Below are 13091 nucleotides of genomic sequence, written 5' to 3'. Positions count from 1 at the left end.
CTAGGCAAACGCTAGCTGTTTTACAGGGGCTGCCTTCAAGCAGCTTCCATGCGACACTCTTCAGTGAGGATATAACTGGACAAGGAAAAAATAAGGATTTTAAAGGTGCTAAGAAATAATGATACCAAAAAATATAGATAACAGAAAAATTACAGAAAAATTACAAATTATATATAAATTGTATTAAAGTCAAGGTTAAAATTATGTATACATAGAACATAACAGTGGTATACAACGGTGGTCTTAATGGTCATATGTAGATTGAATAGAGGTGTTTTATTGCACATTAGCCCGTCATGTTTCGTAAGTAGGCTTCTTCAGGGGATATGCAGTTAATCAAACAACAAACACTATAAATATAAAGAAAAACACAAACATAAAACATTAATTATCAAACGTACATGAAAGGAGCATATTAAAGAAATGGCATCACATAGATGGTGGATTATAAGGAATGTAAACATCCCTTGTAATAGAGAAAAAGCATGACAGGACCTCTTAAATATGAGATCTGGGGGTCAAAAAATACTTCATATCTCATATTTACACTAGAATGCAATAAAAAAAAAGAAATAATAATTGAAAAAAAAAAATGTTCCTTTAAGAGCTATGGGCGAAAGTGACTTTTGACGTTGCTTCCGCCCTCCAATGTCATGGAGCCCAGCAGGGGCCATCTTCCCCTCAGTCGGCAACCAGGCATCCATGGGAGAGGGCACAATCGTCCGCCGCTACCGGCGGGTCCGGTAAGCAGCGGAGACAGCGGGAGGGGGTGGGCATCTCCGATAAAAGTGATCTTGTGGCAAGTCCACCGCGAAGACCACCTATATCGTAAAGAGAAACGCATAGAATTTCTGTAAATACTGGGGGTTATGGCAGCTAGCTGGTATTTATTATTATTATTATTATTATACAGGTTTTTTTATAGCGCCAACAGTTTGCTCAGCGCTTTACAACATGCGTCAAAGTTACGGAGTACAGGTTTGCGTGATGTGATTAACAAATTTCGACAAATTAGTTCATTCGGAAAGTTTCCAAATATTCGTAGATTTGAATATTCGAAAATTCGATAATCTGGAAATTCTGAAATTTGGAAATTCGATAATTCAAAAATTTGAAAATTCGAAGACTGAATATCTGTAGATTTGAAATTCGAAAAATGTAAAACTTCATAAATTTTAGAAATTCGAAAATCCATAAATTCAAAAATTCTTAAAAATTCGTAATTGCGTAGATTCGAAATGCGAAAATCCAGAAATTCAAAAATACGAATTTCCAAATATTCCGATTTACCATGTTTCCGAATATTAAAATTTACAGGTTTTCAAATTATCTAATTTACGGATTTTTTAATTATCGAATTTACAAATTTTATGAATTTACAAATTTACAAATTTTCGAATTTACGATTTTTTTTCCCCAACTGGAAGTTTTTTTTTATATACAAATAAAAGTGAATTATGCTCATCGTAGGGTAATAAATCAACATCACCCAGAACTAAATACCAGGAGCAATGCAATGCAATTGATGTGTAGAAAGGAGGCACATTTACACTAATTCCTGAATTATTCAGATTAACAAATAATTTCTAGAAACGTTAAATAGAAAGCAGAACAGGTAAAGAATGATCTCTAAAGACTCCATTCCCCTCTGTCAGGCATCATCCTCGCTGTAGCAGCGCAATGCCCCAGATACGTCTGCCGAAGCCATTCTTGGTTGAAAGATTATTACACGTCGGTTCTTTTTAAATCTGACCTCCGGTCTTCCCTTCAGTCTTGCACAGTTGTAGCGGCTCCTCTCCTGGACTGAAATGTCTTCCTCTGATTTCACTGCACACTGTGAGCTGCTCACCATGTGCATTAGAAGCTGCAGCAAGTCAGAAAGGCCTGCCCCTTTCACATACCTCCCAACTGTTTGGGATGGGAATGAGAGACACCTATTATGAAAAGTATTTAAGCATAGGACACCTCCCCTGCCACGCCCCCTTCAAGGAGAATTATACAAAAAATTATTGGTTAAACCCACAAGTGTTTTTTTTTTGTTTTGTTTTTTCCACTACTATTTCTTTATATCGGCTTTTGAAATTTACAATTGCAGCAATTTAAAAATCGGATGAAAGATTTTTCATCGGGAAACACTTTTTAAAAGATAAAAAAGTGAATTTTATCAGTGGTGGCTGCTCCATTAGGGGCGCAGGGGCGCCACCCGCCTGATCCATGCGTCCGACCCCCTAATCTACATGCAGGGCGCCGGACGCATGGTTTTCAATGAGTTCTTTTTTTTTTTAAGAACATGATTAGAACCCAAGGCTCTAATTGGCTTCAAAAAGGGCGGGCTTGGGGCGCAGAGCACTGCGCCCCAAGCCCACCCACTTGTGTGACAATAGCGAATTAATATTCACTATTGTCTTCCTGCTTCTCCTCCCAGCCAATCAGGAAGTGATTGGCCGAGAGGAAAAGCGATCATATTGGCCGGCCAGGAGCAGAAGCAGGGAGGAACCCGCTGAGAAGGAGACGCAGGGGGGGAAACGCTGAAGCTGCCCGCAACCTGGATGGGGTAAGTGCTGGTGGGCGGACGGGCGAGTGATGGGGGTTTGTTCGCCAAGCGACTGGGGGGGGTAGTGGGGGAATGCGGTCAGTTTGTTTGCTGCCTCCCCCCCCCCCCAAAAAAAATGGAGCACCAGCCGCCACTGCATTTTATATACAACTATATAGTTTTGAGAAAAATGAGGGACAAATGAGGAGGAAAGAGGGACAGAGGGACTTTGTTCAGCATTGCATGTCTGAGCAATTGGCCTTCTAGAGCTGAGGGGTAAAAAAAAATCCTCTGTAAAAACTGCATTTTAATGCAGCCAGAAGATCTAGAGATATAATATAGGAAGCTAGGATAGAACCCAAAATAAAAGGATCAGATCTACTAATCAGTCAAGCAAACCTGTCTCTCAGCACAATTAAAAGTTTGCAATTAACCTACCTGTAGCCTGTTTGTGCATGGATCAGCATGGCTCAGAGAAGGAAACTCACCCAACTAACTTGGCTTGTGTCACTGCAAACACTGTGTGCCTATATTAATTCCCACGTTTACGTCGTTAATAGTGAGGAAACTATAACAACGGTGGTGAAAAGTCCAAGGATGAGGAGAAGGATGTCTCCAGGAATCTCACCTTCACGGCGCGTCTCTGGTCAGTCTCCAGCAAGAACCCCCAGGTCAGAGGCCTCTACACCAGAGCCCTTCTCTTTTTCAAGGGGCAAGCCATCCATGTACAGATCCGAGATGGAAACCCGAAAGACGGTGGTCCCAACTCTCTTCATAACAGAACCGGAAGATGACCGAGGGGCAACTGCCAGATTAGAAGAGCAATCATCCAGATGGGTTGAGGTTGAAGAAATTATAGAATTCCAAGTAAAAAAGTCTCCTAAACCACCCCGAAAAAGAGGAACTTCACCAGCCAAGCCAGAAAAAGATGAAAGGGGGTCAAAGAAATATACCCAGTATGGCTCTCGATCAAGGGGTTTCCCTGGCGATGACCCAAACGCCAATAACTCCAATAATAAACTGGTGGAGGAGGCCAAGGCTTCCTTTACATCTTGCAACTATTCTGAGGCAGATATCCAAGAAATGGAGTATGACCTTGCTGAAGAAACTGAGGACGAGGTCGAAGAAGATCTAAGTCCACAATATGCAGAAGAAGAGGAAGATATTGAAACTTTAGACAGCACAGCCCTACAAGTGTCAGTACTTCCAACGGTTGAAAGAGAATGTGTGGAATTTCAAATCTTTGAGAAGGATGAAACAGTAAACTCACCCGAAAATTTTAGTAGTATAAAAGACATAGAAGCAGTTGAATTAGAAGCACATGATCCAGACCAAACAATATCACTGGAAGTTGAAGACATCATCGTTGAAGAACCTGAAGAGCAAGATAACGACGAGCTAAAAAGCAGAGTTCAAAAAATTCTTACTCGTGATGGCAAAATTCTAACGTTGGAAGATCTTGAGGATTATGTTCCGGGTCAAGGAGAGACTTATGGATGTGATGAAAATGTTTCAAACATCACTGAGGACACACCATGTGAGATATCAGTCCTGCAGGCTGAAATCAACGAGCCGACTATTGGTAAGCCTGTGTTGCTGAATGTAGGTAGGCCTGTTGTACCCAAACAAAGGCAAAGTTTTTTCGGCAACCTGAAAGAAGGTATTGGAAGCATGTTCACGACTGGCTCAAGAATGAGTAGAATGAATATGATGGGATCCTCAAATGTTTCTTACCGTATGAACCAAGCCAGTAGTACCAGAGCAAGTACCAGTTCTTCACAAGCTGGCCAGCCAACGTTTAACATCAAGCCTTCGTTCTGTACTGAAGTTCAACGTTCGGCAGACAATGGTCAACCCAGCTTTAAAACAGAAGTTTCAACAAGAACCCTAAGTTACGGAACACTTGGAGAACCTGTAATGCTACACATAACCAAAAAAGATACTTCTCAAAGCTAAGCCAAGATAATATTTTGATGATATAAGGAGGAGAATAAAAAATAAATAAAAAAAAAAAGAGAAGAATTTCAGACCAGAAATGATATGAAGAATTAAATCAGGGCAATGGAACTTTTCCAGTCTTAATGGGAACACTTAAATGTAGATTTTAAATGAAATCAAATAAACCTGAAGTGCCATTCCATGCCAAATTGATGGTGGTCTACAAAAAAGAACTTAGACAACATGACAACTCCATTGGTTTGACTCTCCTCCTTGTATAGACTTTATTGTAAACTTTATGGTCTTTGTACGTAAGGAGAATCACTATCTTTTCTTACGATAGTCTAACATGTTTTATTCAAGTATTCTATCAAAAAATGAAAAATTATGTTTACATTGGTACATCAACCGTTGACGATGGCAGATGACAAAAGTACTTTGAATGCTGCCAAAATCGTAGCCAGATATGAATTAAAATGTAAGGGGGGTGGTAAAAGAAAACTGTTATCTTGGACTGTTGCCACAAAGACACATGGATTGCTTTTTGGTCTAATTACATTGCTCTGCAGTAACTGAAATATGTCAGAATACATAACACTTGTCTTTGATGGATGTTACAGAATGTCCTTTTGCCGAAGAAGGACACATTGGGCGCCTGGATAAAAAGATCTCAAGTGAATTCATAATCTTGGCGTTGAAGAAGCGCGGTGGTATTTTTGTCCTGTTAAAGGCCATTTGTATCTAGGTCATACGATTCGCCCTCTGCATGCGCCCAGACTGTTACACAAAGCTATTGGTGAAACAGGGACTGTCTTTAACTTACTGTAATGGAATAAGCCTTTGGAAGCGAAGCCTGAGACGTGAGGTTCAAATTCCATCGGGGGGGGGGGGGGGGGGGGAGAAATATGACTTTATTAAGATGAGCTAAGCGATACTCTTAGGTTTGTTTAATGTAGATTGAATTATTCTTGCTGCTGAATCTCTAAGCGTGAATTGAAACTTGTGATCTAGCTGTTATTTATTAACTTCTTAAGCCCTGCCGTGGAAGGTGTTCAATTAAACATTGACCTCTACAGATGAATGATATGAAAAAAAAAATGTCCAAATAAAAAGAAAACATGGTGGTAAACCAAAACGTATGTTTTTTGTGTTTTTTTTGTCAAATCAATTTATAACTGGTATCACCAATAAAAAGTATTCTGATAAAAGTATTTAGTTAACCACTTCCCAACCAGCGCATGACGATGTACGTCGACAGAATGGCACGGGCAGGCATATTGGCGTACAGGTACGTCCAATATTCGATGCCGCCCTGCCATCGGGAGCGCACCACCGGCGGTGCGCTCCCGCGCTGGTCGGGACCCCCGTGAGTCTGGTCGCGGGACCCGCGGACTCGATTGCCGCAGGCATCCCCGCGATCGTCTCACGGAGCGGCCGAATGGAGGAAATGCTGTATAAACAACATTTCTCCATTCTGCCTAGCAACTAGTGACGCTGATCTCTGCTCCATGTGATTGGAGCAGAGATCAGTGTACACTAAATGAAAGCCCAACCCCCCCACAGTTAGTAACACACCCCTAGGAACACTTAACCCCTACACTGCCACCCACTGGTTAACCCTTTCACTGCCAGTGTCATTTACACAGGAATCACTGCATTTATATAGCAGTGATTACTGTATAAATGACAATGGTCCCAAAAATGTGTCAAAAATGTCTGATGGGTCCCCCACAATGTCGCATTCACAATAAAAATCGCAGATCGCCGCCATTACTAGTAAAAAAAAAAAAATAATAATTATTAATAAAAATGCTATAAAACTATCCCTATTTTGTAAACGCTATAACTTTTGCGCAAACCAATCAATAATCGCTTATTGCGATTTTTTTACCAAAAATATGTAGAAGAATATGTATCGGCCTAAACTGAGGAAAAAAATATTTTTTTATATATTTTTGGGGGATATTTATTATAACAAAAAGTAAAAAATAATGAGTTTTTTTCAAAATTGTCGCTCTATTTTTGTTTATAGCGCAAAAAATAAAAACCGCAGGGGTGATCAAATACCACCAAAAGAAAGCTCTATTTGTGGGAAAAAAAGGACTTCAATTTTGTTTGGGAGCCACGTCGCACGACCGCGCAATTGTCAGTTAAAGCGACGCAGTGCCGAATCGCAAAAAGTGGTCTGGTCTTTGACCAGCAAAATGGTCCGGTCTGCAAGTGGTTAAAGTGGTTGTAAACCCTCCCCCCACAGCTTTGTTCCATGTAAATCAGCATAAAAAACCCTAATGAGCACTGCTTGTAGATATCTCCTTACTTGCTTAGCATTGTTGTAATCCTTGTTGTTCTGTAGAATGAAGTCACTGAGCATGCCCAGATCTCCCTTGATTTAAGGCACACACTCTATGTCTTTTCTATCTGTTATCAGGGCTTCCTACGGCACAGCTCTGAACTCTGCTAATCACTCAGAGCTTCCTCCTACACACCGTGTGACCATGTGACATGACATACAGTCTAAACTTGGCCAATACTGCAGTCTTATCAGCTGAAGTTGATAAGTCTGACAAAGGGAAACATTAGACATCGGCACAAGTAAATACTATGAAATGAACAAGTCAGCTATGAACAGGGAAGCAGGGTTGCCATAGAAACGTTGGATTGAGAAGGAGGCATGGTTAACAGTACAGGAAGTGCTCAATGTAAGGGCGGAAATACACTCCACTGTGGACTCAGAAAACAATACTTAAGATGGCACTGCCTAACCCCTGGAAACAAGTTTTTTAAAGTTTCTTTAAACATGATTTGGGCTGGATTACAGTGGCTATAGTTTGATAATGACTTATTATAATGGACTAAATGAAAAGAAGCATCAGAGTGGGAGAGTTTACTTCCTCTTTAAAGCAACTGTGTTGCTCACTAAATGTTTAAAACTGCATTTATTACCTATGTAGCATTACCCCGGTAGGGGTTGCTGAGTATAGACTTCCCTGGGCCTCCCTTTCATTATCCTGCAGCCAGATGTTTGAGTATTTCCACAAGACCAGGTGCACACTCATTCACTCCTTATCCAATGACCAGGTCCCTGATTCTTGTCTTTGTCATGGCATACCATTTCTGTCACTTATTACGCTCCAATTCGAATCCTGTCGCATTCCTCTATGCACCGATTCGTCCTGGTGCGCCCAGCTGCTACGCCTCATTTCGGTACATGCTCCAGAGACGGATTCTTTGGTAAACCTACAGTTCAGTCGTTGAATCCTGTCTCTGTCATGGAACATCATTTCTGTCACTTATTACACTCCAATTCGAATCCTGTCGCATATTATTTATGCACCGATTCGTTCTGGTGTGCCCAGCTGCTACGCCTCATTTCAGTACATGCGCAAGAGACGGATTCTTTGTTGCTACCATCAGTCCAGTCGTTGATTCCTGTCTCTGTCATGGGATATCATTTCTGTCACTTATTACGCTCCGAATCGAATCTTGTTGCATCTATTGGATGCACCGATTCGTCCCGGTGTGCCCAGCTGCTACGCCTCATTTCAGTACATGCTCCAAAGACAGGATTCATCTGTTAGGTGCATGGGCTCGTCTTCTGATTCCAGTCTTTGTCATGGGTTTCATTTCATTTCACCTATCACGTTCCGGTACGAATAATTCACATTCATGGACCAATTCGTCCCGGCGTGCCCCAGGAATGGCCTCATTTCAGTACATGCTCCAGTTTCCGTTTCGTGCTCGGTCGCAAGTTTGTGGCATGGCGATTTGGATCTCTGTCATGGCAGATTTACTCATATCACGGTCACGTATCGCTTCCCGCTTCTAGTCCAGTTGATTCTTCAATGTTGGATTCTTATCGGGGGGCCCTTGCTCGTCAGCCTCATTTCACGGTAAAAAAAAAAAAAAAGGAAAAAAAAAAAAAAAGAGGGGGAAAGAAAAAAAAAAAAAGTATTCGAAAAAAAAAATAAAATAAAAAAGAAAATAAATATATAAAAGGGGGTAGGGGGGAAGAGAAGAGAAAATTTCATCTGTTTCTTTCATTTGTGTCATTTTCATCTCATGTCTGAAGTCTCACCTCCACTGTTAGCTAGCCTTCGTTAGGTGGGAGTCTCAAACAAAAACTTCACCTTCATCTCCTCAGGTCAGTCGAGTTCAGTAGGTCCAGCCTGCACCTGGTCGGACGGTGCCTCCTTAGGTAAGCATAATCATCTAGTGGGAAAACGCCCTTCAGCAAAGCATCCTTCTTTAAAACAGGTATTTCTTTAGGAGTCTCCAACCAGTTATAATCCATGTCACCCCTTGTAGGTCCGTATTAGGAGAAAACCCGGATCAGAGGGCTTGTAGCCTCATCAGACCCACGTTCTGCCACCATGTCCCAGGCTGACAGCGAGGACCTCACGGCTCCATTGTCTCCATCCGTTTCAGAAAATAGCAGCCAAAGGGCCTTCAGAGCATGGACCATTCCCAGGCTGACAGCCGAGCTGAGACGCAGGGGTGTGGCCTTTCCAGCAACAGCCAGAAAGGCAGAGCTTTTCCGGCTCCTGTTTCCTCCCCCCGCGGTGGTGGAGGCTTCTGCTCAGCAGGCCTCATTGGGCTCCATCGCCTCCTCTATCTCGCAGCTCCACACCCTGGTGTCGTCCCTCACAACCTCGATGTCAGATCTGCAGGGCCGAGTGGCCCTCCTCGAGACCCACCCCTCTGTTTCTCCGCCAGTACCAGCATCCCAGCCAGTTGTTAGTCCTCCCGCAGGTATCTCCGGAGGTGCACCAATAGTGTACCCGTCTCATTTGGTGTCAGCAAACATCAGGAAGGACATCTTAGAGGGCAAAGACGTCAATTTGGCTTCTCTTCTGATCTCGATTCACGAGCTGGCAGAGAATAAGGCGTATACTTGGGGGGACGTATCAGTGGTCCTCAAAGCCAAGGATCCCAGACTAGACAGGAAACTCTCTATCACCGAGTTTACCTTGGCCTTCGGTATGATGAGGGACATCATTTGCTCAGCCTCCCCTGGCAGGAGGGAGGAGCTGGATCGGTACCTCCATGTGGTAGTTGACCTGGGGTACAAGTACGGCGGGATTTCATTCTATGACTACCACCGCTCCTTCTCCGCTAAAGCAGCCGCCAGGCTCTCCCAGTTCCAGACCCCCACGGACTGGAGCACCATGGACACCGAACTGTTCTGCCGCCACTTCGCGGGGCTACGGTCCCCTCTGTGTGCAATCTGCCAGTCAGCAACACATACTGCGGCCTGGTGCGCTTCCTCAGTGGCAGCCCCGCCCTTCGACGGTCCATCTACCTCGGGTACCGCTCAGGGCCTGCAAGCACCAGCTCGCCCGCCACAGACCGATAAGCTAGGGCGCCCAGTTAAGACCATGGGCGGTGCTCCGATCTGCAACAACTACAACAGTGGGTCGTGTAATTTCAGTCAGTGTAGACTGCTCCATGTGTGCACCCAGTGTCATAGAGCTCACCCCCGGCTCATGTGTGAGATCAAGCAGCTCAAAAGGTCTTGACTAAGCTGGCTCAATGTTTCATGGCTTAGTGTCTACCTTTCCAGTCACCCTACCCCCTCACTGTCCGCCTTCCTCGTCCAGGGCTTCACGGAAGGTTTTCACACTGGACTTATCTCTCTCCCTCACTTCACGCACGAATGCCAGAACCTACGGTCAGCAGCCACGGATGAACAAGCCATCGACCAACTGCTGCAATCGGAGCTAGATCAGGACTTTGTCATCGGCCCTTTTGTACAGCCCCCTTTCAACACCTGGCGAGTCAGCCCTTTCGGGCTTGTCAAGGGCAAGTTCTCTAATAAACTCAGATTGGTTTATGATTTGTCAGCGCCTCATTCCTCTACGGTTCCCAGCCTCAATTCTCTTATTCCCTCTGAGGAGTTCTCCCTTAAATATGCATCGGTAGACATGGCCATCCAGGCCATTCTTAAATCAGGCACAGGTACCTGGCTTTCCAAGGCCGACATCTCAAACGCTTTTAAACTTCTTCCCATCCATCCGTCCCTCTGGTGCTGGCATGGAATCAAGTGGAGGCAGCGGTACTACTTTTGCCACTAAACTCACGTTCGGGACCAAGAGTAGTCCTTGGCTCTTCGACACCTTCGCGCAGGCCCTTGCTTGGATCTTGTTACACGTAGCCCAGTGTCAGGAAGTCATTCATTATCTGGATGACTTCCTGCTGATAGAGCCACCCGGCTCTCCTCCACGAGATCTGAGTAAGTTGAGGGTAGTCTTCAATAATCTTAATGTCCCCATCGCCGAGCACAAGGTGGAGGGTCCGTCGCAGGCTATCACCTTCCTCGGGGTCAGCCTAGACACTAACACTATGCAGGCCAGCCTTCCCCCGGATAAACTGACCCGCATCAGGACGGTCCTGAGGGACTTCACTCATGCCAGGACTTGTACCAAGAGACAACTTCAGTCCCTTCTTGGTATGCTTAATTTCGCTATGCGCATCATCCCCCAGGGGCGCTCGTTTGTGTCACGCCTGTTAGCCTTATTATCCCACTCTCAGGACCCGGAGCAAGTTCTCAGCCTGGGTTCCGCGGCTATGGCAGACCTAGCCATGTGGGAGGAATTCCTATCTTCTTGGAACGGAGTGTCCCTGTTCGTCCCCTCCGTGTCCGCCCTTTCACCTCGGGTGGTGACCGACGCGGCGGCCTCCACGGGCTTTGCAGCAATCTTTGGCAACCTCTGGCTCGCAGCCCCCTGGCCTCCACAGATACTGGCTATTCCTGGCTTCACTGAGACGTCCTCCCTGTTTGAGCTATATCCTATTGTAGCCGCTGCACACACCTGGGGCCGCAGCTGGTCGGGCCAGACGGTGGTCTTTTCTACAGATAACCTGGCCACTGCGGAGATTGTTAATAAAGGCAGGTCCAGGTCTCTACAGATTATGTCCTTCCTGCGGCGACTGACCCAGCTCTCATTATTGTTTCAGTTCAACCTTCATTGTTCCTTTGTTCCCGGCAAATTTAATCAGGCGGCGGATGCCCTCTCCCGCTTTAACTTTGTTTCATTTTTTGATCAGGTGCCCGGAGCCGGACCAACATCAGCAGCTATCCCGGACTGGTCTCAACTGATCTTGGATTAGCCCCACACTTGTCAGCAGCGACTCAACTCATTGATCACTCCCTCTCAGACAATACCCGCAAGGCCTATCAGTCGGCCTGGAGGGCCTTTAGTCGCTTCGCATCATCTCACAATACAGAGTCCTCCCGGGTCAAACAAGTCCTTGCCTTCCTTTCCTACTGCCATTCGGACTTGGCATTGTCCTTCAACACAATCCGGTTGTACTTGGCCGGGGTACAACACTTCACGTCCCTCCAGGACCCTACCAAGCCCTCCTTATTTACCTTTCACGCCGTCCGGGCTCTCATGCGCGGCATTCAGAAGCGTCGGCCGGTTTCCAGCATCAAACGGCTGCCTATCACAGGCGAAGTGTTCAGGGACATGTCAGATATTCTGGCCTCTTCACCTTTCGGTCTCCATGTCAGTGTCGTCCTGCAAGCAGCCATACATCTGGCCTTCTACGGCTTCTTACGGCCAGGCGAGTTTACCTGCAGTAGCCCCTCGGCACGTACGCTGCGCAAGCACCATCTAGTCAGGTTCGAGGACCATTTCATCTTGCACTTAGCGGTTTCCAAGACACAGCAGCTTGGCCCAGGTACGGACATTCACTTCTATAAGACCTACAACCGCTGGTGTCCGGTTACTGTCCTCACCCGCTTGTTGACCCTTTTGGCCGATCAACCAGGGACTGGCCCACTTCTTCCCTTTCACTCAAAACCTCTCAACGCAGCCCAGTTCATGGAGCATGTCAGGATACTCCTGGGCATCCTTCACCTCAATCCTGCGCACTACTCAGGACATTCATTTCGCATCGGGGCAGCATCAACGGCCTCCCGCCAAGGGGTCCCGGCCCATGTTATCAAAAAGTTGGGTAGATGGAAGTCCTCCTGTTTTGCCCGTTACATACCCAATCCGCAGATTGAGATGGCCCAGGCCTTTGTCAAACTTACCCAGTAACAGTCTTGGTTCAATAAAATGCATCCCCTACCTGAGTGTTTTGCCCCCTTATTTTGGTATACCGTACGTTAGACCAGGGCACACTTTCAGGTCCATTTCAAGTAAGCGAGTGTATGTTATCCTTGTCTTTCATCCTTATCCGTATCGGTCAGAGGGCTCTACACCATAAATAGAAAGGCCAGTATGGTGGCCTGAAATTATGGGTGGAGCCCGGTGGTATATATAATCAGCCGTTCGCCCATTTTCCTCGTCGGTTCCGGTGCGCGATACCCGCCCACCCGTCCCCTTTATCAGGCCTTTACTCTAGCACACTCCTCATATGAGTACTCATTTCACCCATTTCATATTCATTTCATTTTAAGGTATGCCCCCTTATTTTGGTATACCGTACGTTAGACCAGGGCACACTTTCAGGTCCATTTCAAGTAAGCGAGTGTATGTTATCCTTGTCTTTCATCCTTATCCGTATCGGTCAGAGGGCTCTACACCATAAATATATGTTTGTGGGTTCTATATTCTAGCAGAAAAAAAAAAATATATATGTTTATTTATCTATTTATTTATCTTTTTAGCAGAGA

The 13091-nt window shown here is 45.1% G+C and overlaps 1 protein-coding gene across 20 annotated transcripts in view; it reads left to right on the top strand.

Annotated features, from left to right (window-relative positions):
• OBSCN (obscurin, cytoskeletal calmodulin and titin-interacting RhoGEF) overlaps positions 1-13091 on the top strand; it is a 705115-nt gene that overhangs the window by 514538 nt on the left and 177486 nt on the right. For 19 of the 20 annotated variants that reach the window (XM_077490622.1, XM_077490628.1, XM_077490621.1 and 16 more), the window contains one exon: positions 3094-5606. The exons of the other annotated variant lie outside the window; for it this stretch is intronic. In XM_077490622.1, the coding sequence (XP_077346748.1) occupies positions 3094-4489 (1396 nt within the window). In that variant the 3' untranslated portion in view covers positions 4490-5606. Of the gene's footprint in view, positions 1-3093; positions 5607-13091 lie in introns of those variants that run through there. 20 annotated transcript variants of the gene reach the window in all.

The sequence above is a fragment of the Lithobates pipiens genome, unplaced genomic scaffold, assembly GCF_037356315.1.
Source record: "Lithobates pipiens isolate NorthernLeopardFrog02 unplaced genomic scaffold, aLitPip1_a1.2 Scaffold_19, whole genome shotgun sequence".
Taxonomy (NCBI): Eukaryota; Metazoa; Chordata; class Amphibia; order Anura; family Ranidae; genus Lithobates; species Lithobates pipiens.
The sequence above is the reverse complement of the archived record's forward strand: the minus strand, read 5'-3'. Positions and strand labels throughout refer to the sequence as shown.